General features: G+C 43.8%; 1 protein-coding gene across 1 annotated transcript in view; it reads right to left on the reverse strand.

Annotated features, from left to right (window-relative positions):
• Positions 1-20,990, reverse strand: part of OSBP (oxysterol binding protein) — a 32,622-nt gene extending 11,632 nt beyond the window's left edge. Inside the window, exons 1-9 of the mRNA XM_070564001.1 lie at positions 20,374-20,990; positions 15,796-16,004; positions 13,478-13,728; positions 8,071-8,269; positions 7,718-7,820; positions 7,336-7,390; positions 7,023-7,154; positions 1,905-2,150; positions 1,517-1,637 (exon numbers count right to left, since the gene is read on the reverse strand). Coding sequence (XP_070420102.1) covers positions 1,517-1,637; positions 1,905-2,150; positions 7,023-7,154; positions 7,336-7,390; positions 7,718-7,820; positions 8,071-8,269; positions 13,478-13,728; positions 15,796-16,004; positions 20,374-20,729 — 1,672 coding nt within the window. The 5' untranslated portion in view covers positions 20,730-20,990. The remainder of the gene's footprint in view (positions 1-1,516; positions 1,638-1,904; positions 2,151-7,022; positions 7,155-7,335; positions 7,391-7,717; positions 7,821-8,070; positions 8,270-13,477; positions 13,729-15,795; positions 16,005-20,373) is intronic.
• Between the last annotated feature and the right edge of the window lie 4,205 nt (positions 20,991-25,195).

Genomic DNA, 25,195 nt, shown 5'->3' on the forward strand with positions numbered 1-25,195 from the left:
TAACATACGGAGGCACTTAACACAGCACATCCTGGTGACCCGACTCCTAAACAATCACAGGAATGGAATCCTATCAAAGATATTTTTTAACTCCAAAAAATTAGATCCCCCACTTATATCATGTTCAAATAGTTATTCACCCCTCAAAGAATTATAGATAGAAATATAAAATTCTACATAGATACAGAATTCAATCATTCTAGTCGAAGTATAGAGAAAATGTACAGCACATCATTGTTGAGTTAGGTTTATCGCTATTTTTTAAATGTATACAACTCTCCTTAGAATTAAATATAATCCATCCCTTTAGAGATCCCCAGGGGGCCCCTGAAACTCTTCCCCATGGGTGAAAGTCGTCGGGCAGTATGACCACTGACATCCCAGTTCTGCAGATGAGGTGTGGACATCCCAGGCAACTACTACTCAACCTAATATTTCTAAAATTATTTGCTTCAAAGACAGTTAAGCAATTAGGACGTTTTTAAAGGTCCTCAGTAAAGATCGAGACCAAAATCACCTAGTCTTCTCTTCATTTAAGTGATAGCGTTAACACTCCAGTTTCTCTTAATACATTACAAACATTCTTGATTTTTGGGGGGCTAATTTTTAGTTTGTACTATACTTGCTACATTTTGTGTTTCTGAGAGCAAGGAGAATTTATTAAAGAAGAAGACTATACTGCAATAACCAAGCACTGCAGCTAGGCCTCATGAAAGACTAGAAGCAGGAAATGGAAGTCATCAAGAGCTCAGGCAGCTCCCGTCTGCCCTGTCTCTAGGGAGGTACTTGGTTTCTCTCTCTCTGCTTTGTTTCTTTTGCTGTAGACCAGCATTCACTCTTCAGTACACACATGGTCAAATGTGGCTGCTCTTGTTCAAAAGAGCATCAAGAATCTCTAATCCACTTTCTGAATAATCTCATTTTCCCTAAAGTATAGACCTTCCAACACTGCATATTAGGATTTTATTCCCAGGGGTGATCTTTTGATCATGGTGCAAAATTAACTTGTAATCCAGTAAGATCTTTTAAAATAAAGTTTCATCTTACCTGGAGTTCAGCCATTACATAAATGATACCTAACCCATCGGGTAGAGGAAGAGAGGGGAGGAAGGAGAGGAGAAGGGGGACGGGCTAGCTGAGAAACCTGATCTTACAGTCACGAGAGTTCTGATTTATACAGAGAACCTGATTGCTAGGATAACAGGGGAAACACCAGTTAAGAGATAAAGTTTAAAAAATGCATGCTAGAATTTATATTCTAAAATAGTACTTAATGACGCATTAAATATAGCTAAGAACACAAAGAATTTATGGCTGGGTGGGTCCTTAAAGAGTCTTGTGCCTCCTCACTCATTCGATAGCTGAGAATTAAACGACCTCCAGAAAGCTAACTAGTAATGTTCAGAGCCCAAATCAGACCTCCAATCTCCTGACTCCTACACCAGTGACCTCCTCTATCATGCCAGAAAATCTCTCACTCCTGGAGCACTAATTCTTACAAAGATGGTGGCCTTACCGAGGGGCATAATGGAGAGGTATTTGCCTCGAAACTTGCTGGTGATTTTGATTTCCTGACGCAATGTCCAGCCATTTTTGGACTCAGCATGGTGCGCGGCAGCAGGGGGATGATGACTCACCTTGAAGAAATCAGTGGTTCAAATTAAAAAGGAGGAAAGGAGAAGGGAAAGATACTGCCTATTTCTTGGTGATAAACACCCAAAATTCACAGGACATATTTACACCCACAACAGTACAGCCTCCAGTGTTGCAGCCCTGAAGGAAAAGAAGGCAGTCTGGGATGACAGGGACTGGAATTTCTGCAAATGTGACACCCAGGAGGATCAACCAAGAAATCATCCCTTTCTTCCAAAAGGAAACACATCACAGTCCCGAAGCTCCCTTACCTGCTCACAGAGGGATCGGTACCCATTCTCCTCTAATCGGTCCAGCTCAAAGGTCTCCCCAAGGAGTGGGTTGAATGGCTTGCTGGTACGGAAGACAGTAGTGGAATAGGAGGACACGGTGAAAGCTGCAACATAACAGAGCTGTTCTAGAGAGTTCTCACATTTTGCAGCTCGGTCTAACAGCTCATGGTATTCCAGATCTTCAGTAAGGCGCTGAAGCATGGATAAGGGCTCATTAAAGTTCACCTGTCAGGAAAAGAACAGATTTAAAAACTTGGCCCACACATCTATAAGAGACAGTTTAATTTTTCTGCAGGTGGAGAACCATATCGAGATGATAAAGCAAATCACTGGAAGAGAAGAGGCCTTTTGCTCAGTAGAGCAGCTCTAAGATCTGACGTGAAAGCAACTCCTTCTCTCTGGTCAACCGTTCACGTAAGTGAGTAGCAGAAATCACCATTTTCATTTATTTCAATAACTGTAAGCTCTTTGGGATGGGAACCGTGCCTCTTCTGTTCACCGCTGCATATCTAAGAACCATCAGTGCCCAGCCTAGAGGAGACTGTCATTGAATAGATATGGAATGAATGAATAAAAGAGGAAATGTATTTTAGCACAAGTATACCCAGAGAGGAAGCTAACTATTTAACATTCTTGAGGGAGGAAAGAAGGGGTAGTAAGTGATAAGTACAGGCCCATCTGGACTAGTGAAAAAGACACATTACACAAGTTAGCTTCCACTCCTGGACCAGAAGAGTGCTAAGCATCAGTTCACAGTTCTGCGTCAGGCCAGGATGTTGATGTCTTCCTGAGGCTGGACAGTTGTGTTTCTGGAGCTGGAGTGCTGGTGATGGGGCTGAGAAGGGGCTGTGAGTGTTTCTACCTTTCTAGTTTTAGAGCCAACTGACGGTACTCAACTGCAGGATGAAGTGTGTATGTGTGTGTGCATGTGTGCATTCTGTCGGGGAGAAGTTGTCCATTCATTTGTGTATGCAGTTATTCATTCCACAAACATTTACGGAGCCCTCATGTGTCCCAGACCCTATATTGCCCACTGGGTGTAGAGAAGAGAACACAAGAGATACTGTCTCCTGTCCCCACCCTCCCTCTGAAAAAGAAAATGTTAGCTTCTAAGCTGACTGTTTGGAATTCAAGATGACTTTACTACTTAAAAAATTACTCTAAGAACAGATTAGTGGTTACCAGGGGAAAGGGTGGTTGGGAGGATGGGCACAAGGGGTGAAGTGGTGCACCTGTAATATGACTGACAAATAATAACGTACAACTGAAATTTCACAAGGTTGTAAACTATCATAACCTCAATAAAAAATGAAATAGAAAAAAACATGAAAAAAAAAATACTCTAAGAAGAGGTTAGGTTCCCAGGCTAGCCCATAAAGCTTATTTAATCAGCAATATAGCTCAACAAGCCTGAACTCACAAGTCTGAGTCCAGAGAACAGAGGAAGGAAGGAAAAAACTGCCTTTCTTTTGAATGGAGATAGCCTAAAGCAAAATTTCAGTTAAAAAAAACAAACAAAAACACTTTTCTTTCCTATGGTCCCACCTCTTTTTCTGCATTTTGTCCAACCTCCTACCCACCAATCTCTGAGCCACATACTACTCTAATATTTACTGTCCTCCCAATTATGAAATACCTTATAATTTTCACTATGACAAACCTTGAAAACAACGTATAAAGGAAAAAATTTACTTGAAATGCCATCACCCAAAGATAACCATTATTTCATGTTTGTTTCTATGCATTTATACATTTCTAAAAATAATATACAAGAGAATGCTTTTTCTCTGAGAAATATACCAAGCATTTCTCTGTGGAAATTTCCCAATGAACGAAGACCACAGGACCAACATCAGAACACTCCTACCCCATCTCAACTGAAAAAGTGTGCCACACTCCAAAACCATCTTCTCCACACTGAGAGAAAAGCAGCATGGTAAGAAAAATGCACACTGAGGGGCAACAGGCTGATAAAACTTGAACCCTCAAGAGTCTTTTTAAAGAGGGTGCTTATTAACTATGCCAATAACATCTCTCACTGGCAGAATTTCAGGCAACGTGAAGTAACACTTCCGTACATTGTGAGGAACACTGGGAACAGGCAGTGCCCTCCACGGGTGGCTACAAGATGTGTCAGCACTGCCTGGGACTAGAACCAGTGCATCCTGAAGCTATCACTACTTTTCATACACACAGAGCCCTGGGCCACAACAACTGATCCAGGGACCATAGTTTCTCTGAAAGTGCCAAGCTTTTCATATTGGTTATTTTATCACTCAGAGACCTAATAGGGAAACAAATAAATCTGAGAATTTAAAGTGGAAGGAAGCAGGGAATTAGTTATACAGCTGACAGAGAGTTGGGCAGCCAAAAAAGACAACCTAGAGATTAGCAACAGCAGGTGGCCATAACCACTGGTAGGCTGGAGGGACAAAGGGAAGGAGGGGCATTAATGCAGCCCCGAGGCCAGAGGTTTCTGGCAGAAGCTAAAGCCTCAGCGGGGCCTGTCCAGTGAAAACTTGAGCCACACAGCTGCTGCCAAAGCACTGCCCGAGAGAACACAGGGTAGGGAGGAGGTACCCTGGGGTCTCTCCCTTCCTCCCTGCTCCAAACTCCTACTGGTACGTTGCACTGGTGGAGCCCGACCAGACGCCAGCAGACACGGAAGCCTGAGGAACACAGCCTAGAGGGATCAGTCCTCCTGTGACACGACACAGAGCAGGGGAAGGGCAAAGACTAGATCTGCAGGCAAACAGGTACAGGGTTGCACATTCCTAGCGGCCATGTCAACAAGAAACTAATGGTAAAGGAGGAGGGAGAGGTCACCTTGACTCAGAAGCTATTTCTAAGCAGGAACTGCATTTCTGAGGCTGCAATGACCAGCCTTTCCAGCCCGCCTTCCCACCACTTCCTTCAAGGCCCCAGGCAAGTGGGGCTTCTTTTTAGCCTCCCAGTGCGTCAATTATTTTGTTTCTCCAGTGTGCTTATTCATGTTCTCGTCTTGGCTTGAGGTCAACATTTTTCTAACAAAAATACTACATATTTACATATAAATTTCTTTGTTTGCCAAGACCCAGTTAATTAATGACTTCAATGTTTGCTGAATGGTATATAAGTGCCAGACACTGGCTAAGCATCAAGGATATAAAGACCAACAAGACAGTCTCTACCCATGAGGAACGTAGTCTGTGGTGAGGCCGAAACCACACAATGGTCCATAAGCCCCAAGAGGGTAAGAGAATGCTTTCTTTACGTCTGTAAGCAAGCCAAGTACCTGGCTGTGGGCAGAATCTGTAGCCATGCCCCACTTTCCATCTTTTCCTTCTTCTACAAGTAGTAGAACCGCAAATTTTTAACTAGGCCATGCCACCCAGAATGGAAGTCTTCATTTCCACCCTCTTCTCCAGCTAGCTGTGGACATATAACTAAGTTCTGGGTATACGGATTGAAGTGAAAATGGTTTATGCAATTTCCAGGAAGTACTCTTAAAAGATAGAGAGTATGCCCTTCTCTTTCCTTCTTCCTGCCGACTGGAACGAGACCCTGATGGGCCAAGCTGGAGCAGCCACTTTAGACCTAGGAATTGAGACCACAGGCAGTAGAGACTTAGGCTAGAAAGTAGCCTGGTCCTGACACTGTGGAGAACCATACCAGCCCTGGGCCACCTACTTCTGGACTTTAGCATGAGAATGAGTTAAGCTAACATTTGTTTAAGGCAGGGTTGGCCAGCTTTTTCTGTAAAAGGCTAGATAGTAAATATGTAGGCTTTGAGGGCCAACTGGCCTCTGTCACAACTACTCAACACTGCCGATGTAGGATGAAAGTAGCCACAGACAACAGATAAATGAATGAGTGTCACTGCGTTCCAATAAAACTTTACAGACACTACCTCTAAATTTCATATAATTTTCATGTCACAAAATATTATCCTCTTTTGATTTTTTTCAACTATTTAAAAATATAGAAACTACTCTTAGTGTGTGGGCGGCACAGACAGTACCCAGTTTTGGCCTGAGGCCCACAGTTTGCTGACCTCTGGTTTAAACCAATATATTCTGGATTTGTGTCTTTACATTGAACCTATACCTGATACACTGCTACCACACCAGGGAGACAGTAGGCACTCAGTAAATGCTTGTGCAATGAACGAGCAAGTGCCATCCACTGCCCCGACATAAACAATGTTCTGGAACACAGGGGAGAGAGAGAGATCTCACCGTGACTGGACGCACGGGTGAAGGTGTGCTGAAAGAGATAGTACTATAGCTGAATCCTGAAGAAAAGAGTGTTAGCCATGACAAAGAAAAGTGGCAAGGGTAGGTGGGGAGTTGATGAAAGTTCAGGCAGAAGGAGCAGTGTGTGCAAACGCCCTGAAGGAAAAGACAACAAGATCCCTCTGAGCACCGGAAGGTAACTCCCAATGACTAGAACCCGGATGTGCGTGGGCGGAGCCTTTTCCACGGGGAGGAAGTATCAAGCCCACTAAAGGATGTGGACTACCTTCAAAGCAGTAAGGATCGAGTAAAGAATTTTAAGCTGGGCAGTGACATGTCTACATTCTCAATTTTAAAAAGATCACTTTGGACAACAGTAGGGACAAACTGGAAGAGGGTGCGACTGGAGGCCAGGAGGTCAGCCCCAATGCCATCTTCTCCGTGGAGATGGCCCTCATCTTCCTGGTGGGGAAGAAGTGCTTTTGCTTCTGTGCTCCCCAAACCTTCGTATCTATAGGACTTCCCATAACACTACCACAGAAAACATTTTCTATCTGTTCTCATGTCCGTCTCCTTTAAACTACATGCTTTTTGAAAACAGAAATTATATTGTATTTGAATGCCCATAGCACATCTAGCATAGGAATTTGCTCATAAATAACTGTTATTAACAAGTGCATTTGATTCTAGGTGATCTGGAAACATACCAGATCCACAGACAAAATTAAAGCAGCCAATTTTAAGGGATAATTTATGACTCTGAGGGTAACAAAGACCATGCCACAAACTGCCACACACGTGGGTGGGGCTGTCATGGCAGCACTGGTCCCACTGAGGCCTGAGAGGGTCCCCTGGCAGCAGCCTGGGCATGCAAGAACCTCACCGGCATGGGGATCTTAGAGAGTTCTTTTCCAATGCAGTTCTTCATGATGCTCCATAAATTGAGGCTATAGTTTGGCTTGTATGGTATTCTAGTTCTCTTTTCCTTCTTGGTCTCTTCCAGCTGATGCTTGTACTAGGAGCAAAAACGAAGCCATTCAATCATCCACAAAGAACAGAAAACCCGGTATTTATAAACTTCCCTTCTCCCATGCTAAAAAAATCAGTATTTTCTGTTTCTCTTAGCGCTGTACAGGCAAATCCCTGGGAATCACATCCAAGTCCCTCACTCCCGATAAGTCTCAAAAAAGAGTCACCTGTTCATCAAGGCTGATGTCACTGCTGGCTCCACTGATGTTGCTGCCAGTACGTCTACTCGGATGGGAAGTGGATACGAATTAGAGCAAAGGTCGGAACTTGAATTTGGTCCTTGCCAAGTCTTTACAAAGCAGAATGCTAAGCACACTGCACAAATTTATTAATGAGCGATCAAATGACAACTTTTAGAAGAGAATATGTATGAATTTAAACATCTCTGGAGAACTTGTTCACGGAAAAAAGCTGACAGTTTTCTACTTACTTAAGGAAAAGATTCCAGAACTCAGTAAACATAAACAGCTACGATGCTCTCACTGATACATTTCTAACCTTTCGATGGTCAGATATGTTCATTTTTTCCCAGAGTCAAGGATAACTTACTTATGGCCCAAATTTTCAGGCATGGTGATGATCTCAGGAGCATCAAAAAATTCATTCTCATCATCCTCATCACTCATGTCTCCTTTGCCAGAGCAGCACTGATCTATAAGGAGAAAAGCCTCATTCGTTTACTCTGGCTTTATTTACCAAAACCTGGCCCAGCAGGATCTTGGAAATACTAACCACACACATAGCAACAAATGGTAGAAAGCAGTGAAAAGCCAGAAGAAATAAACAGCCCCAATTCCATTTGATGTGAGTCACTGATTTTGGAGAACGTGGAGTTCTTCTATCAATTGCAGAAAACCACCTGCCCGTATCAGAAGTGGCCACCCAAGAACCGCGCATCTCACCTTTACCAGAACCAGCACTGCCAGGAGTGTTTGCCGGCAGCACCGTGGCCCCTCGGAAGGCTCTCTCCAGGTGATTATGCTGCTTCGCCAGCTGCTCAAGGGTCTCTTCCAGTCGGATGCGCTGGTCTCTTTCATACTGTAGAGACTTCTGCCACTTTTTACTATGGGTCTGGGCTAACATGAGGAAATCTCTGCAGGCCTGTATAGAGAGAGTTAATATGTGTCACATCAACTCAGCTGGTCAGAGATTCCCCTCAGCTGTCTGTAAGCCCCTTAAGTAACCTTATTCTGGGGACTCTAACTGGTAAATTACAAGGAAAGACTTGCCCTGTTATTCCACAGTGTCAGGGACAGCCAGCTCTGTGATGCAATCAAAGTCAACCCCAGAAAAAAAAAATTGAATGTGGTTGTCACGGTTCTTTTATATTTTCCTGGTCATGAGGACCAGATAAATGCCAAGTGAACAGTAGGCCCAGACAAAGTATTTGTGGAGACATCATAAAGGGTGGCTATGTGGAGTGCATCAAAAGAAAAAATCTGTGACTGAAAGAAAGCTAAAGAAGAGCACAGGGTAATAAATTCTTTAGTAAACTCAAGTCACCTAAAACTGAGGAATGCAGACACAGGACAGAGAATCTGCACTGAATTACACCAAATATGGGGAAACGATTTGTTTTTATTTTGGTCACTAAGAGAAACAACTGACCTTAAAAATTAGAAGCCTACCTGGGGAATCAAAGAAGTGATCTAGAGACAAAACACAAATCTGATCTTATCAGCCCCTTCACTGGCTCCCCACCAATATTAGGACCAAATCCTAACTACTGGTTATGAACATAAAGGTCCCACCACAGTATGGCCACCCCCTGCCTTGCATCCTCCTCTCCGGGCAGCTGGACCTACCCCTGCACCTACCATGGAGCCACACTGAACTGCTCACCATTTCATGAACACACAGATTTCTTTCAGGCCTGCCTACCACAGCATATGCTGCTCCTTCTACCTAGAATGCCCTCTCCTCCTCCCTCTGTCTACTGGGCCAAGTCCTTTTCATTCTTGAAGACCTATGGCAAATGTTACTCTGTGACACTTCCCCCTCAATCTCATAAGCAGCCAGCCTCTTCTCTACATTTCCATAGCACATTGCACATACTTCTATTTTACACCATTCACAGCAGTATCGTGACTGGTTTCCTGTCTCTCCAGATGGATTATGAGCAATGTGAAGACACAGTTTATAGCTTATTCATGTATGTATCTCCAGTTCCTAACTTAGTTGCTTTATACATAGTAGAAGCCTGATAAAGTTTGCTTAATAAATAAATGAAGGAAGAAAGCAATGAAACTTAAAAGTCTATGCCGTGCCATAGAGAAACTAAAAGGTAAACAGAATATCTACTCCCATGGCCTCCACCTTTGCCTATAGGCTAATTACTAAATCAGTAATTCTAGCTCTGCACTCATGGAGCTTCAGGCCAGAATATCCAATTGCCTATTCAATGGCTCAAAGCAATCTCAAAATCAGTGGGTCCCAAATTGAACTACGTTCTCTTTCTGACTCTGCTTCTCCCTTTGGTGTTCCCCAGCCCAAGAACAGACGCAGGGCCCTTCTACCTGGCCAAACCAGAAAGATAAGAGACATTCCCGATTCTTAGTTTGTCTTCCCTCCCCACATCCAATTATCAAGTCCTTAATAATATAATACATAATATATTATTATCCATAATATATAATTAATATAGAATATTCTTCCTTAATAGTTCTGGAATCTGTGCACATCTTTTCATCGTCCATACTCAGAGGCAGTACGGAGTACAGACTGTGGAGCTGGATTGTTGGGGCTCAAATCACAGCTCCATCTCACTATCTAGCTATGGAATTTTCAGCAAGTTATTTAATCCCTCTGTGCTTCCTCTTCCTCATCTGTAAACAAAGAATAACTATGGTAACAACCTCAAGAATTGTTGCTTTACATGTAAAGCACTCAGAACCCTATCGGGCTTACAGTAAGCACTCAATAAGGTGTTAGCTATTATCGTTAAGCCTGCATCAATCAGTCTTATCCTCTTCTAATCCACTATTACCAAGCCCATTTAATATGATCTGCACCCCTCCCCCACACTTAATTCCTCTCCAGCCTCATCTCTAGCTCCTTCTTTGCTAATAGTTAATTACCAGCAGTGCCCAGACCTTGGGAGAGAGGGAGAGATCCGCATATACCATACCTCTAACTGGATCAACAATTCGCCCTCACTTCCTTTTAATAATATTGATCATAACTAAAATTCAGTGAGACAATTGTATGTCAGGCACTTTGCCAAACACTTTGCATCAATTATCTAATAAAAGCCTTTCAACAATCCTGTGAGCAGCTACTAGTATCATCACCATTTACGGAAAAGGAACTGAGGTCACCAAGGAAGCAGGTAGTCCCAGATATACAGACATAGTTATACAGATAGTTAACCGAGGCAGGTGGACCCCAGGGCCCCAAGCTCTATATTGCCCTTTTTCATAGGAAGACTCTCTCTGGTCTTTCAGAACTTAGTTGAAGTGTCACCTTCTCTAAGCCTCCCAGTCTGAGCTAAACACTTGCAGTGTACTGTGGCACAACAGCCTGTGCTCATTCTGTCACGGCACTTAGCACACTCCATAGCGATCTGTTACTTCTCTGTCCCCTGACTGGAGAGTAATCTCCCTGAGGGCAGGGACCACACTTGAATTGTTTTACATTCCTTAGCACAGTGTCTAGAACACAGATGGTCTCAATAGATGTTTGCTGCACTGGCAAACGGATCCACTGACAAGGTCAAATTCACACCCCTGTTTAGATTACTTTGGTAGTAAAGGCTATGTCCTAAGCAACCGAGAAATTGAGTGAAATGTATCCTTCCTTTGATATATCTTTGCCCGTTTAGAGATGTGATGCACTAGCATGTTAATTTTCAAGATGCGTATCACACCTTGCCATCATCACCTCGATGGTACAAACGAAACAACACAGGGATAAAAAATACATTTCAAGCAATAAGAGGTTATGAAAGGGGCACAGGCAGTAGACCAGGGCAGAAGAGAATGAGAAAACAGAACTCATCTCCGAGTGCCAAGGGATCACTCCCTCTGACACAAACTCTGGACACTTAGAACTTGGGGACGAAGAACTGCCCCGAGGAACAAAGATGAGCATATTTTCAAGAGAAAAGTCTAAACCCAAGTTTCAATTTTATGAGAAGTTTTAAATCAAGAGGTGTTTTATTTAACACATTTTTCTCATTAGAGCAGGAAAAAAATTGTCATAGAGCAGGGTGTTCACCTGACATGGATAAAAGGGAACATTCACTATCAGCAGACCACTGTGCCCTGAGTTGTTCTACATAAAAAGTATATTTAAGGGCCAGCCCAGTAGCTGAGTGGTTAATTCACGCACTCCACTTCGCCAGCCCAGGATTTCGCCAGTTTGGATCCTGGGCACGGACCTAGCACCACTCATCAAGCGATGCTGAGGCAGCAGCCCACACAGCAGAGCCAGAAGGACCTACAACTAGAATATACAACTATGTACTGGAGTGCTTTGGGGGGAAGAAGAAGAAAAAAAAAGATTAGCAACAGATATTAGCTCAGGTGCCAATCTTATAAAATGAAAAAAATAATTAAAAAAACATATATACTACTGATTAATCGACCTGTAAGATTTATGAGGTTTTCATTATCTCAAGAGAACCAGAAAAACAAGCACATGGTCACTAAGAAGTGAGACAGTTTGGAAAAAGAGCACATGACTAGATATCAGAAACACAAGCATCAGTGCTGACTTGCAGAATGGTCCCGGGAGACAGCTGATCTTCTTGCAGTCCTTAAGAGGACAAAATACTTTGTCTCTTCTACCTTGTGTGAAGCCTGCCCTGGTGGCCTAGTGGTTAAGATTCAGCGCTCTCACTGTCGCAGCCCGGGTTTGCTTCCCAGCGCAGGGAACCACACCACCCGTCTGTCAGTTGTCATACTGTGGTAGCTGCAAGGTGCTCTGATACTGAAAGCATATTGATATTGATTTCAAATATCAGTAGGGTCACCCAGTTCTGGAAAAACTGGCCATGAAAACCATGTGAACAGCAGCAGAGCACTGTCTTATAGAGCACCAGAAGGTGAGAGGATGGCGCAAAAAGACCAGGCAGAGTTCCACTCTGCTGTACACAGGGTCACTAGGAGTCAGAATCCCCTCCGTGGCACTAACACAAAACCTTGTGTGAATCAGAGCACTGAAGAAAGAGTACAACACTTCAGAAAATGATGTGAAAAGAAGGTTATCACAACTTTCTATTAAGTAACAAGGAAGTTTTGAATGAGAAAAACCAAATTTCCCTTGGTTACAGGAAAAGACCTTTGATCCCCAAGCAGCCAAGTGAACGAAACTGGTTCTAAGCAGACATCTTATTATCACTCCCTAAACAAGGGAAAATCTGGCTCCAGAGAAGTAATTTCATCCCATTGAATTAGACAGGAGAAAAACCCTGCATAAGCCTTTTTTCAGAGCACTCTTGTCACTTGCCTTGTGAAACATCCTCTAGTGTTCTTAGGTGGAAGCTAATTAAAACAATCTGCCAGGTGAGAATCAGTCACCAGTAGAAGAAAACCAGCATTGTTTAAAGCACGTGTTCATTTCATACGTATCACCCAGTATCTGAAATACATCAGTAACACCACTGGTGCCTTGGGCTTACCTACAGCCTTGTACCCACACAGCTGAAGTATGCCACAAACCAAAAACAGCCACCTGAGGTAGGAGGCAGAAGCACTGGCCCCTTCTTTTTAAAAGAAAAATGCCCATAACTGAGTATTTTGTCTTATCATCCAGAATCACCTCTGAAATCAAGAACTAAAGACAGGAAGAACTAGTATTATAAGGTTCTAACTAGTACTTGATCCAGCCCCACTTACCACACTGTACGCTAGAATGCACTAGCAAAGCAGGGGTAAGACTCCGATTTAAAGCTCAAAGATCATGACAGTGGAAAGGACCCACGGAGACCTTCTAGTTCCAACAGATAAAGTTATTTATATATATATAAAATAAATAAATAAAACCACAACCCAGAGAGTTTAAGGGACGCAATTAACATCACCAACAGATGTCCTGCTGATTGCAGAAGACGCAGGGCTGAACTCTGGACCCCCAACTCATTCCCAAGCTGGAGCAGTGTCCTCCTGACCACTTGAGCAGGGCATGAAAGTCATTCCATCTGTGCAGCCTGTTCTATTTCATGTAACAACGTAACTTAAATCTCTTGAGCAGTGAAGCAGGACCTAATGTTCCGTGCTTTATCAATTACAGTTTTCCAGCATTTGGGGAGAATTACATTTTGAAGAGGGAAAAGAACCAAAAAGCAACTTGGACACCATCTGCACTTACATTGATCATGGCATTGGATGTTATCCGAAAGAGCGTGGCCCGTTCGTTGACCTGTTTGATCTTCTCGTTGCTCTCAGCAGGCAACCTCAGGGACTCCAGCTCACTGAGGGAGCGCTGCAGCGCTGTGCCGTGCTTGGCTATCAGGTCGTTGCACGTGCTCAGGTCCTCCACTTTGCTGGAAAGGGTCCGGAGGGTATTCTGCAGCTCAGTCTTGTCAGTTTGTGAGACAGATTCTTCATCTCCTGACTCATCTACAGGGGTGAAAAGGTGAGTTATATGCCTCTAGGCCCAGGACCGAGAATCAGAACCCAAGTGCCTCTGCTCACAGCCAAAACAACACTCCTCACGCTGCGCACTCTGACCGAGAGCTTGCCAGCACCAGAGGATCTGTCTACAGTGTGGTCCATGGCCCACCTGTATCATAACAACCTGGGGTGGTGGTTCTTCTGTTTTTTTTCCTGAGGCATACAATAATAAGCATTTCTTTTGCTCATGATTTTTTCCCTTCCAGTTTTATTGAGCTATAATTGACATACAGCACTGTGTAAGTTTAAGGTGTATAGGATAGCGACTTTACTTACACATATTGTGAAATGACTACCACAGTAAGTTTAGTTAACATCCATCATCTCATATAGATACCAAAAAACCCCACTTTCTTCCCTTGTAATGAGAACTTTTACAATCTACTCTCTTAGCAACTTTCAAATATATCATACAGCGGTGTTAACTATAGTTATCATGTTGTACATTACATCCTCAGGATGTATTTATCTTATAACTGGAAGTTTTGAACCTTTTGACCACCTCTGACCCTGGGGTTCTTCTTAAAGGTGCAAAGTGTCTGCCCCATCTCAGAAACTTTGATTTGGCTGATGTGAGGCAAGGTGCAGGAATCTGGATTTCAAAGAAGCTGCCCAGGAAATTCCGATGTATGCTGAAATTTAAGAACCAATGACCTAGAGGACAGGATGGAGAAGCTCGTGGCTCTTGGGATTGGGAATGAATTAATGAGCCTTTTAACTCTAGCTTGAGGGTTCCAATCCAGTTCAAGTGGATTATTACCACAAATCCATTATCATCTGTTGGAAGATTGGCAGGCCCTGTATGAAATGGGTTGAGAATCATAGTCCAGCTCTCTGTAAACAAAGTCTACGTCACCAAAAGACTCGTTCATTCATCTTTTCTGGAGGAGAGCTCAGGGACTTCATGATGAGCTCATCTAACACTAAAGCCACTACTGCAGTGAAAGTCATGCAAGGTCTTCTGTTAAAAGATTCTCCAATAACAAGTCAAGTAGAGAGCTATCTTGTAGCTCTTGCCACCAGTTTTGTACTTAACACTTTGTAACTGCAGAGTGTTTTTCTAGCAGTGTCACTTCCTTTGGGGGAGCTAACATCAGCACTACTACAGGAGAAATAAGGAAAGACATGCCCTTATAATCTGTTCCCAAAAAACCTTATAAAGCACTGAATTTTCCTTACATTGCTTAATACATACTAAATACAGCATGAGAAGTGACAGGGGATAAGAAAATCAGAGATGAAAAGAAGTCAGCAGGTGCCCACCTCGGTCAGCTCTCAGTGAACAAGCTCAGTGTAACTCAACGATCAACACCTGTCGGGGGAAACCCTACCATTTTCCTTGAAGAAAAATCAAAACAATATTGATTTCTCTTTTAATGAAACTAAAAGTGAAATAAGATTTAAAATATAGTAAAATGAAAATATTAGAAAACATCACATATAACGTTTTCGGCAGTCTATGAGAATTTTGTTTCAACTCAACTAACAAATACTTAAGTAAGATGATGCCAGCAGAAAAGAAAAAAGGATAGGTCCAAACTGTGAGTTGTAATAATCCTAAGACTGACCTAGCATTAAAATAGCTACTTCTCAAATTTTTAATGTAGTCAATTGGCATTAAATGCCAGAAGGACAATCGTTATGCCTCTAGGATAAAGTTTCTCAACCTCAGCACTACTGACATTGGGGTCAGATAATTCTTTGTTGTGGACTCTCCTGTGCACTGTAGGAAGTTTAGCAGCATCCCTGGCCTCTACTCACTAGATGCCAGTAGCACCACTACACCTCAGCTGTGACAACAAAAACGTCTCCAGACATTGCCAAATGGGACTGTGGGGCAGAAATGCCCCCAGTTGAGAACCGCCACTCTAGGAGAAATACTGCATGATGAGGAGAAGCCTGAGACATCCAGGAGAGACCTGATAATCGAATGACAATGAGGCATAAAATAAGATTTGTGCATAAGAGAGGAAGAGAAAAAGTTCCCCAGGCATGGTGTTCTTTGCTCCCTACCCGATTCTGCCAGCATCTTCACAGCCTTGGCCTTGGCCAGCTCCAGGGCCGTCACCCAGCGCTGCCGCTCCACTTCTGAGCTCGCCTTCAGATGGTAGGTCTGAGCACCTCCATTGGAAATGATGAAGTTGCAGGAGTCCTCCACGGTGATGTTAGCTGTGGCGAGGTTGATGGTACCACGGCAGGTGTGTCTCATTTCTGCCTTTGACCTGCAACAATGAGACAAAGACAAGCTAAGTAGAAAGCTTATGAGTGGTTTCTCCTTCACCACATTCCATTTCTTTTCAAAACTCTAAGCCTTTTGAAAATACAGTCGTCTTAGGAATCAGCAAGTTCTAATATTTCCCTCAAATGGTTTCCTAAAATTCAAGAAACAATCGGTAGGGATTTCCTTTCACAGCGTCTAAGTGTTGTTTCCGAGTCAGAATTATTGCTCTGCTGTTCCTCTCACTCTCAGCTTTTTCAAAATAGGCTTCACTGAAGCATAACTACATACAATATTAATTCAGCAATTTTAAGAGTACAATTCAATGAGTTGAGATAAAGGTATACAACTGTGGAACTACCTCCACAATCGAGATATAGAACATTTCCATCGCCCCAACAAGTTCCCTCGTGCCCCTTTGCAGTCAGGAATTACTCTGTATTTTGCAAGTTGTAATTGTAAAATAGTGCTTTATAAATTCATGCAACAGAATTTCGTAAAACAATCTCATTCTGTAAGAGAAAAAATAGTTCCATTTTACATATACTGCACAACCCACCCCCTAACTGTAACTCAGCCCAAATGAGAAGTGTCGCATTATGCATAGAATTATACTGCAGAAGTTTAAGGCACACGTAGATATTTAGACCATTAAATATTGAGTACAGCTCAAATGATATGAAATAGGAATAACTAACTTTCTGTGGGAGTAAAGAAAGAATAATCATAAAAGAAAAAGGTGGTATAATCTTGCTGGAATATGTTCTTTCCTAAGGTCCACAGACCTCTATTGGTGGGAACTCCTAAGCCATCCTATTAATAGCTAGGAAAGATTCAGCAAATCTGTTCTCAGAGGACTGCGTGTAAAAATTTTCCCCATCTCTACTGACTGACAGTTCTATTAATAGACTAACTTTTGAACTTTATAGCACTTCTTGATGACAACAAGCTACAAGAGACTTCACAAAAAATATCAAGCTGCTTGCACAACTGAGTGTGCAGCACAAGTCGTGCTAATTTCCCTGCCACCCGCTGGTTATGCCCAGGGACCTGTGTGTTGAGACCACAGTTCTCCATGACCAACTTGGAACATAAAGAGGTCAAAGTCCCTTGCCAACTGCCACAGTGCAAAGCAGAGCCATTTCCCTTTTGCTGGAGCCAAGCAGCCAAATGCACCTGGCACGTCCAGAATTCCTGCATGCCAGAAGTGACACATACTCCATCTCCAGAAACTAAGATTTGGTATGTTTCAGAAAGTCTGTTTACTGTGCTTAGGAAGACAGATTTGCTATTGTTCAGTCTGTCACATGAAACTAGTTTTTCTTCCTCAAATGCACGAATGAGCAGTATGGGATGGCCAGGGGGTCTCAGTGGACTGGGCCATTTTCCATCCCCTGCACCTGCCACACTGTAACGTGAATCCCTGTTTTTTTCTATTCTTACCTCCCCTCCCCTGCCCCCAAGCTTCAGCTTACATTATGAATAATGCAGGCAGAATTACAGACTCACAGCTGACAGGCCGACTCACCCCTCCTTTCGACTCCAAAGGTGCCACTTGGACCTTCTACCACATTCCTCACAATGTGTTGGTCCTTTTAACAAACCACTTCCTAGGAATCTCTTCTGCCTGCGTCATCTTCATGAACTACAGAAGTTTCTCAAATCACATAAAGTCTATAGCAGTTTTAAAAATACCAAAGAACTTTGGAGCAAGGCAGGCTTGACCTCAGAGCTCTTGGGTTCGAGCAGCTACACCGATGGTTATAAATGATTAGTGCAGAAGCTGGAAAGACTTGGTTTTCAGGGTGCAAGATAAGTTCTTGAGGCACTACAGTATTAGGTGGTATTTTCTGGCTAGAAAGTTCGTCCCTAAAAAGGCCAGCCAAAATAGTAACTCAATCTCTAGAAGCTAGCCAGGAAAACTAATACTATGGGCCTGTCACGATGTGTCTGGGAGAGCTGGCATTCTACATACGGTTTTAAGTATCAGGACATCTGTGTAAGTGTGAATGAAAGGAAGAACAGGATAGGTAAAAAGACAGAAGCAGCTTGCCAAAGTCTATTAGGACAGTTCATCAGCGGGTGGGTCTAGGAAGTACATGATGTCAGTTAAAAAGAAAACAGTGCTTTGTAAAAAAAGGTCATATATAGGAGATGACAGGTTTTGGAGGCATGAAAAGCAGGAGGAATAACAACTTGGCTAATTAACTCTAGGGAGACGGGGACCTGAAGAACCCTGTTGGCAAGAAAAACTACCAAGACAGTTGGTAGGCAGTACTTCAAAGTAATTTTGAGGGATGTGCATAGAATTGATAACTCTGGATCCTGTTGGTTGGTTTGTGGGTGGGACCATCTTAGCTGGCAAGGCCAGGCCTATGGCATATTTCCCAATATGTGGTTTAGTATGTTTTGGAAAGAGTTTTATCTGTAGTCGGACAGGTAACACTAGCTCTTGTAAGACAGAAGTCAAAAGTGGTTACAAGTACTTGAAGACACAGCGACATATAAGTTATTAATGTTCAACCAAGATCAATATTGATCAAGACTGGTACTCATCAAAGAATCAACTGGCCCGGAAAGTAGATATGATAAGAACTTGGATGAGGAAAAACGACCACACATTAAGGCCTGCGGCTGATACACAACTTTTGAAAATGGGGAATCAGTGTTAATAGTGATTTACAAGTCGAGTTAGGATATGAGTCAACCGAACATTAGAATGATGGTCAATGTAACAGGAAAACATGAACCTGAGCAGGGGAAAAAATCTGAGGCAAACTAAAATTTTAGGTTTGTCATCTAACCTTAAACTGATAGCCCTGGCTGAGTAATTAGAAAGGGTTAAAATTAAAACTAATTCTGAATATAATGCAAATGATATACACAAGTGTTGGCAATTAATGTCACTCAAGCAGTGAGGACACACTATCTAAGGCCATTTGCCACTGTTAGAGACCCAGATAAGAATGTTGCTATTTCAACAACCTCCAACTTCCCTCAAAATTCTCTAAGAGCCAATACAATGGAGTTGATGGAAAAGAGGCTTGTTCACCCTAACTCCCGAGTGGCAGAGTGACTACTGGCAGAGGAAAAGAAATACAGAGGGAGCTGCTCTTAACAACATTGTTTTGAGTTCGAAATAGGATGGTCTTTATAAAAAGATTTCAATTAGAAATGCCATTATATTAAGCAAAGTCTCCCTTAAACAAGACTTTTATACATTGTGTATAAAATACACATAGTAACCATGATCTATAAACTTACGTGCTAGAGATTAAGTAATTATCTCTGCATCTGACTGATTCATGTAACACTTACCTGGGTTGTAGGTTATGTTGGTGTGCACAGAACTAGTTTTAAATCCTGACTTCTCAAGACGTTGGGAAAGTTGCCCAAGCTAAGTCTGTTTCCCCATCAGTAAGATGGGATTAGCTCCTAAATCACAGGGTTGATTTACTGTATGTAAAGTATCTATCTAAGCTGTTCCAGCCCTCAGAAAACGTTTATGTCCCGTCCCCAAATCCATATCCTCACCCCTCTACCTATCGCAACATAAGTAGCCAAAAGCATGCTATGTTATGGCAAGACTGTGAGTCACCATAAACATATATTACACATTCCAAAGCAAACAGTGCGGAACAGAAGTAATCATACCCAACACGTGGATTCTTCTTTTAATAAAACTTACACCTAACTAACCCGAGAGACCCCAGAAATATCGGAGAGAACACTTCACCATTCCCACGGGAGGAGGTGGGGCAAGCAAAAATAAAAGCAGCCCTGGAGGGCACATCTCCATTCTGGGCTGTCCAGAAGGCGAAAGCAGAGCAAGTCTTGGGGAGATAAGGAAGACAGGGGACAGACACCGAGGCCACTGTGTGCGTGGTGTCCTTGTGCCTGAATGTGGAGACAGCAAAGGCGGGTATATCAAGGGCTGCTAATAACCTTGAATTTTGGAGACCGGGCACAAAAGACAGCTAAGCCGTGGGACTTTTCCTCTAAGTTCCTTGGGAGCAATGCCTGGGCTTTGCTCTCTTCCATGTGCCCCTTAACACCTACGACAGCGCCTTCCTTGCAGAACTAATCATTGCACCGATGTGCTGGTGGGAACACAATGGAAGAGTAGATGCTCTCCAAACAATCGGAAAGGCCAGGGACCGAGGGGAAGGCATGGCACCGGGGGTGGGTAACGCAGGTGGAGGGGTAGGTCTGGAGCGTTCACTTTCGTGATGGTGGGCTGGTGTCGCGGGCTGTCAGTGCGCGCGGGTGACGAAAAGGGGCCTGGGGCGACCTTGGCTGCGCTGCCGGCTCCAGAGGGTGACGGCGCGGGGACTGTGGGCTGCGGTGGGGGACGGCGCCCCGGAAGCAGTTACCTGTAGTAGCTCAGGAGCCCGTTGCTCAGCACGAACCACCGCCGCTGGTAGCCTTTGATGTAATTGGTCCATTTGAAGAGCCAGCCCTCTCGAGCCGAGCCCGAACCCCCGGCGCCCGAGCCCCCCGCCGGCGGCGCAGGGGCCTGGCCCGCAGCCGCCACTCCTCCGGCCCCGGGGCCCGGGCCGCCCGCAGCCACCGCGGCCACCGTGCCGGGCGCGCCCCCAGAGCCTGGCCCCGAGTCTCCGCGGCCGCCACCGCCGCCTCCCCCCACTGGGGGACCGGTGCCGCCGCCGCCCGGAGCTCCAATGGCTGCCGGGCCCGGCCCCACCACTCCTCTCAGCTCCGTCGCCGCCATGAGTCGCCGCCGCCCCGAGATACAGGACCGAAACCGCCTACGAGGGCCGCCGTCGCCGCCTGGAGAGCCCCACACGGCTAGCGCATCAGCCGCGGCCGCGCAGCGTCCCCGCCCCGCCAGGCCCGCCGCGGGGAGGAGGGCTCGGCGGCCAGGAAGAAAGGAGTCAATTGGCGCCGTGGAGTGTCACTTGCAGGAGACCCCTAGGACATTGGCATTTCTCTCGGGCCTGTCATTCCACACCGCCCAGTGAGAGTCCGGGGTGGGACGCGTCTGCCAGCCATGCCGTCGATTGGTTCAGATGAAGGCCAATCAGACTCACGTACAAGCCCATTGGTACTTTCCCGAAGGTCCCCGCGCTCAGGGAAGACTCGAGAATGCAGAGTGCCCGGCCAGTTTGGTCGCCGATTGGCTAGTATTTCCGCCATTCATTTCAGTTTATGATCCCGTCACTGCCACGTCACCCCCTCCCAGCTCCCTTCGCATCCTTCCTCTTCCGCCCTGACGGATTGGTGGTTGGTATCAGCTGCTCAACCTTTTCCACCATTTACCGAACGAGTTGAGGAAAAAGGGGAGGAGTCTTGTTGCACAGCCCCACTTTTATTTCTTATTGGCTGACATGCATGTCACTCACATGTCGGCGGAGAGACAGGGCGGTGCTTGGAGATGATTGGTTCCAGACATCGTCTGTGGAAGAAGGAACTTGGCAATGCTGACCAGTGAAAGAAACGTTTTGAGAGAGGGGCAGGCCGGGGCAGCCAATAAAATCCGAGAACAGCGCTTGGGGGGGCATGCCTACCTGCTTCCTGCTTGGGGGAGCTTGGTGGTAGGCAAAAGCTGGTCGACTTCTCAAGAACGTTTTTTGATGTAGGCGCTGAGTTGGAGTCGCTTCTTCTGAGTTAGGACCTCCATAGTTTCTTGTTAGGAAGAGTGACTTTCAGCAGTCAGCGCCTGCCTGAGTCCCCTCCTTGTGGCAGCTGGCTCTGAGCTAGAGGCCCGGATTCCTGGGGACCCTAGAAATAGCTTCCCCAGTTCCCTCCTGGATCTAGGATTCTCCTAATTCCCTTCCCTGGTTTGCTGATCATCGCACCACATCCCATATCTCTTGATTCGAGACTGTCATATGCTTTTCCTAATTCTGTTCCACGAGTTGCTGACCTGATTTTGAGGAAAAAATAGATTCGCAAGGACCTGACTTATGTGTGCTTCCGACCGGTGTCTCTTCCACACCTAACGGCCCTTGTTGGTTTTAGCATCATAAGCGCACATGTGTATGCTTTACTTTGCGCAGAAAACAGTTATTTTTGGTAAATGACGTTATTCACACATTTGTGAAAATCACAAATTCAGTAACTCATTTAACATTTAGATGTTGTAAACTGCTGTTACAAATAGAGCTTTGGGGAATCTGGCACCTGTTATATTTTGCCAGTTTAGACGGGCAACAGAAATAGCTGTTGGTGTAAAACAAATTGCTTTTCCCTGGCAGTGTGCTTCCCAGTATCAAGAAAATAAAGAAAAATAGCCTTTTTTAGAAAACGTTTTTAAAAGGAGAGAAATACTTATTAAATTCTGGAGAGAGAATATACTTTGAAAATCTGTAGTTAGATGGATGCTATTTGGGATTTTTCTTTTTTTTAAAGCTGAACTAAAGTGAATCCATTTATGCTTCAGTCCTACCTTTGCAACTTACGGGCTCTATGACTTTGGGAAAGTCATTTAAGTACTCCAAACCTAAGTTTTCACTTCTGTTAAATAGGAATAAAACCTTACAGGAATGCTGTTGTGATTAAATGCGTTTGAACGTGTTTGATAAACTGTAAACAGCTACAAAAATGTAAATTGTGTTGCCAAACCCATCCCTCAGATTATTTGCCAGTCACAAAGGAGAAACACACGCTTTTACAATGGGGCAATCTGGCTGAACCCACCTTCACTCAGTTATCCAACTTAGGGTCATTAACCCTGGGCCAACATTCTTACCAGGTCTCTGGTGTGCTGCAGGATCAAGTATACAGCAGTGTTTACAAAGTTTTCATACCAAAAATGTTGAACCTGAATCCAATCAAGCCTCTAGCTCTAACATCCAGTTTACAGGGGCTGGAGGAACCAGTTAAACGACATCCCCATGAGACAAGCAGATAAATCAAGAATGTAAGGCATTCTATAAGACAATTGATCTTATAGCAGGTAAGACATAAAGATTAAGGAAAATTGATGTCATAAAAAAGGGCCAGGGGGTGATCTAAGTTTTTCAAAACTTTAAAAGACACAACCAAATGCTTGATTGGAGTCTGGTTCTGAAAGAAAATAACCAGCTTTCTAGACATTTTTTGGCAAAATGGAGAAATTTGAAAATGGGCTAGTATTAGATGATGTTGTTAGGCAGTTATTACATTTGTTCAATTTAATATTAGGATGATGGATATGAAGGAAAAGATCTTTAAAATTTGGGGAAATGCTTAGGAGTGAAGAGTCATGATGTCTGTAATTTCCTTGAAAATGGCTCAGAAAAGGAAAGGAAGAATGAAAGACAGCCAGCCAAGAAAAAGTAATGCATTGAAATGCACACACACACATATTTATATCTATATAACTATGTATATCTGTGTATCTATATATAAAGCAAATATGGCAAAATGTTAATTGAATGTCAGTAAGAAATATATGGGTGTTTATTTTACTATTATTTCTACTTTTACTGTATATCTGAAATTTTTTTAAGGTTTTAAAAGGCTGAGTTAAAAAAAAATGAAAGGAAAATAAAAGGCTGACTTGAGTTATTGCTGTTCCCACCACTGCCTCCAGAATACAGCCAGATTTCCTAGCCTGGCAAATGAGGCCCTTGACAATCTGGTGTCACTTCTCTTTTCCAGCCTGTCTCTTACTCTTTTGTCTTGATGTATCCAAGCTCTGATTAAATGGATCAACACATCTTCATCCACATTTGCCCTACACTTGCCCTGATTGGTGCCTTTGTGTATGTTCTCCCTCCTTCTAACGCCCAGCACAATACGCTCCCTCCACAGAGTCTCTTCTGATTTCCCTGCCTAGAAGTAATGTCCCTTCCTCAGCACTCGTGGAATGTCCGTGACGTTAGTTGTCTTGCCTTGTAGTTACTTATGTTCCTAATATATCACCCCTACTAGAGGGTAAGTTCCTCTTATGCGTGATCCGTATCTGTTTCATCTTCAGTTCCCTCATGACAGTTAGCACACAGCCTAGTATATTCATCCATTTAACAAATATTTATTAAGCGTCTACTATATAATATCCAGGGTTGAGCCAAGTGTTGGGGACAGAGTAGTGAATGTACAGATAGGCTCTCGTTTCTCATGGAACATAAAGGATCTTGGGGATAGATAGATTTTTAACAAGAGACACACAAGTGAATATATACAGTATTTGCATAGAGAAAATATGTACAGTAATTATATACATATGTACAGTAACATGGAGGACAGCCAAGGTGCTTTGAAGGAGAATAACAAGTGTAACCTGTTTCAGATAGGGATAAACTCCCTTTAAGTAATCTGGGGGGTGGGGAGAAGTTGGAAAAGGAAAGGCTGGAGACAGTCATTCTTGTGTGAAGGCCTGAGGAGAAGAGAGGCAATAACTAAGGTGGAGGGATAAGGGATGGAGAGCACAGACTGGAAAGACCTACAAGCCCTTATAAGGAGTTTGGGTTTTATTCTAAGTGTGGTGGGAAGCAGTTGGAGGAATTAGGGTAAGTGACTCCAATTTTTGTTTAAAATGGTCACTGGCAGATGTGTGCAGTACATGAGTGTGGAGGAGACAGCAATTAGGAAGATTCTGCAGCCTTTTAGAAGAGAAGTACTGACGACTTGATTGAATGTGGTGGCAACAGAGATGGAGAGAATGGACAAATTTCAGATATATTTGGGAACAGAACACCTGTGAGGGGGTGAAGAAACAGGGTTAGAGGGAGAAGTTGAACTGGGTTGCACCTGCAACAGAGGCCTCAGCTATAGGGAAATCTGGAGTTGGATTGGCCTATCCCAGATGTCCCACCTTGAGACAAGATGGCGGGCGCTTCTATCACAGCAATGATCAGTCTTTGCATGCAGGCTGCATGCAAGAAGGGGGCATAACCTAAAGGATTTCCCTTTGGGAGAAGGCAATTTACAGAGGGAGATAGGCTCAGCTGTGAGCCATCAGCCACCAGCACTTTCAGCAGCTGTGGGTATGAGTACCTGGTTTTAAAGAGAAGATCTTGGCAGCATTCCAGAACATCCACTACAACATTAAACCATCTTTCCTTATAAGTCAGGACTTACATTTTGTGGTTCCTTTAACCTACATGAAAGAAAAAGCAAATTGGACACCTGACAGATACTGTACTTGGTGGTAAGCCTGTTATTGTGCTTGCCACAGAGGCACTGTGGTTAGCATCACTCTTACCTGCTTTCCCCAAATGATTCTTAATGACTACTAGTTCCAGGTACTGC

Source organism: Equus przewalskii, chromosome 11 (assembly GCF_037783145.1).
Source record: "Equus przewalskii isolate Varuska chromosome 11, EquPr2, whole genome shotgun sequence".
In the NCBI taxonomy this organism is placed as follows: domain Eukaryota; kingdom Metazoa; phylum Chordata; class Mammalia; order Perissodactyla; family Equidae; genus Equus; species Equus przewalskii.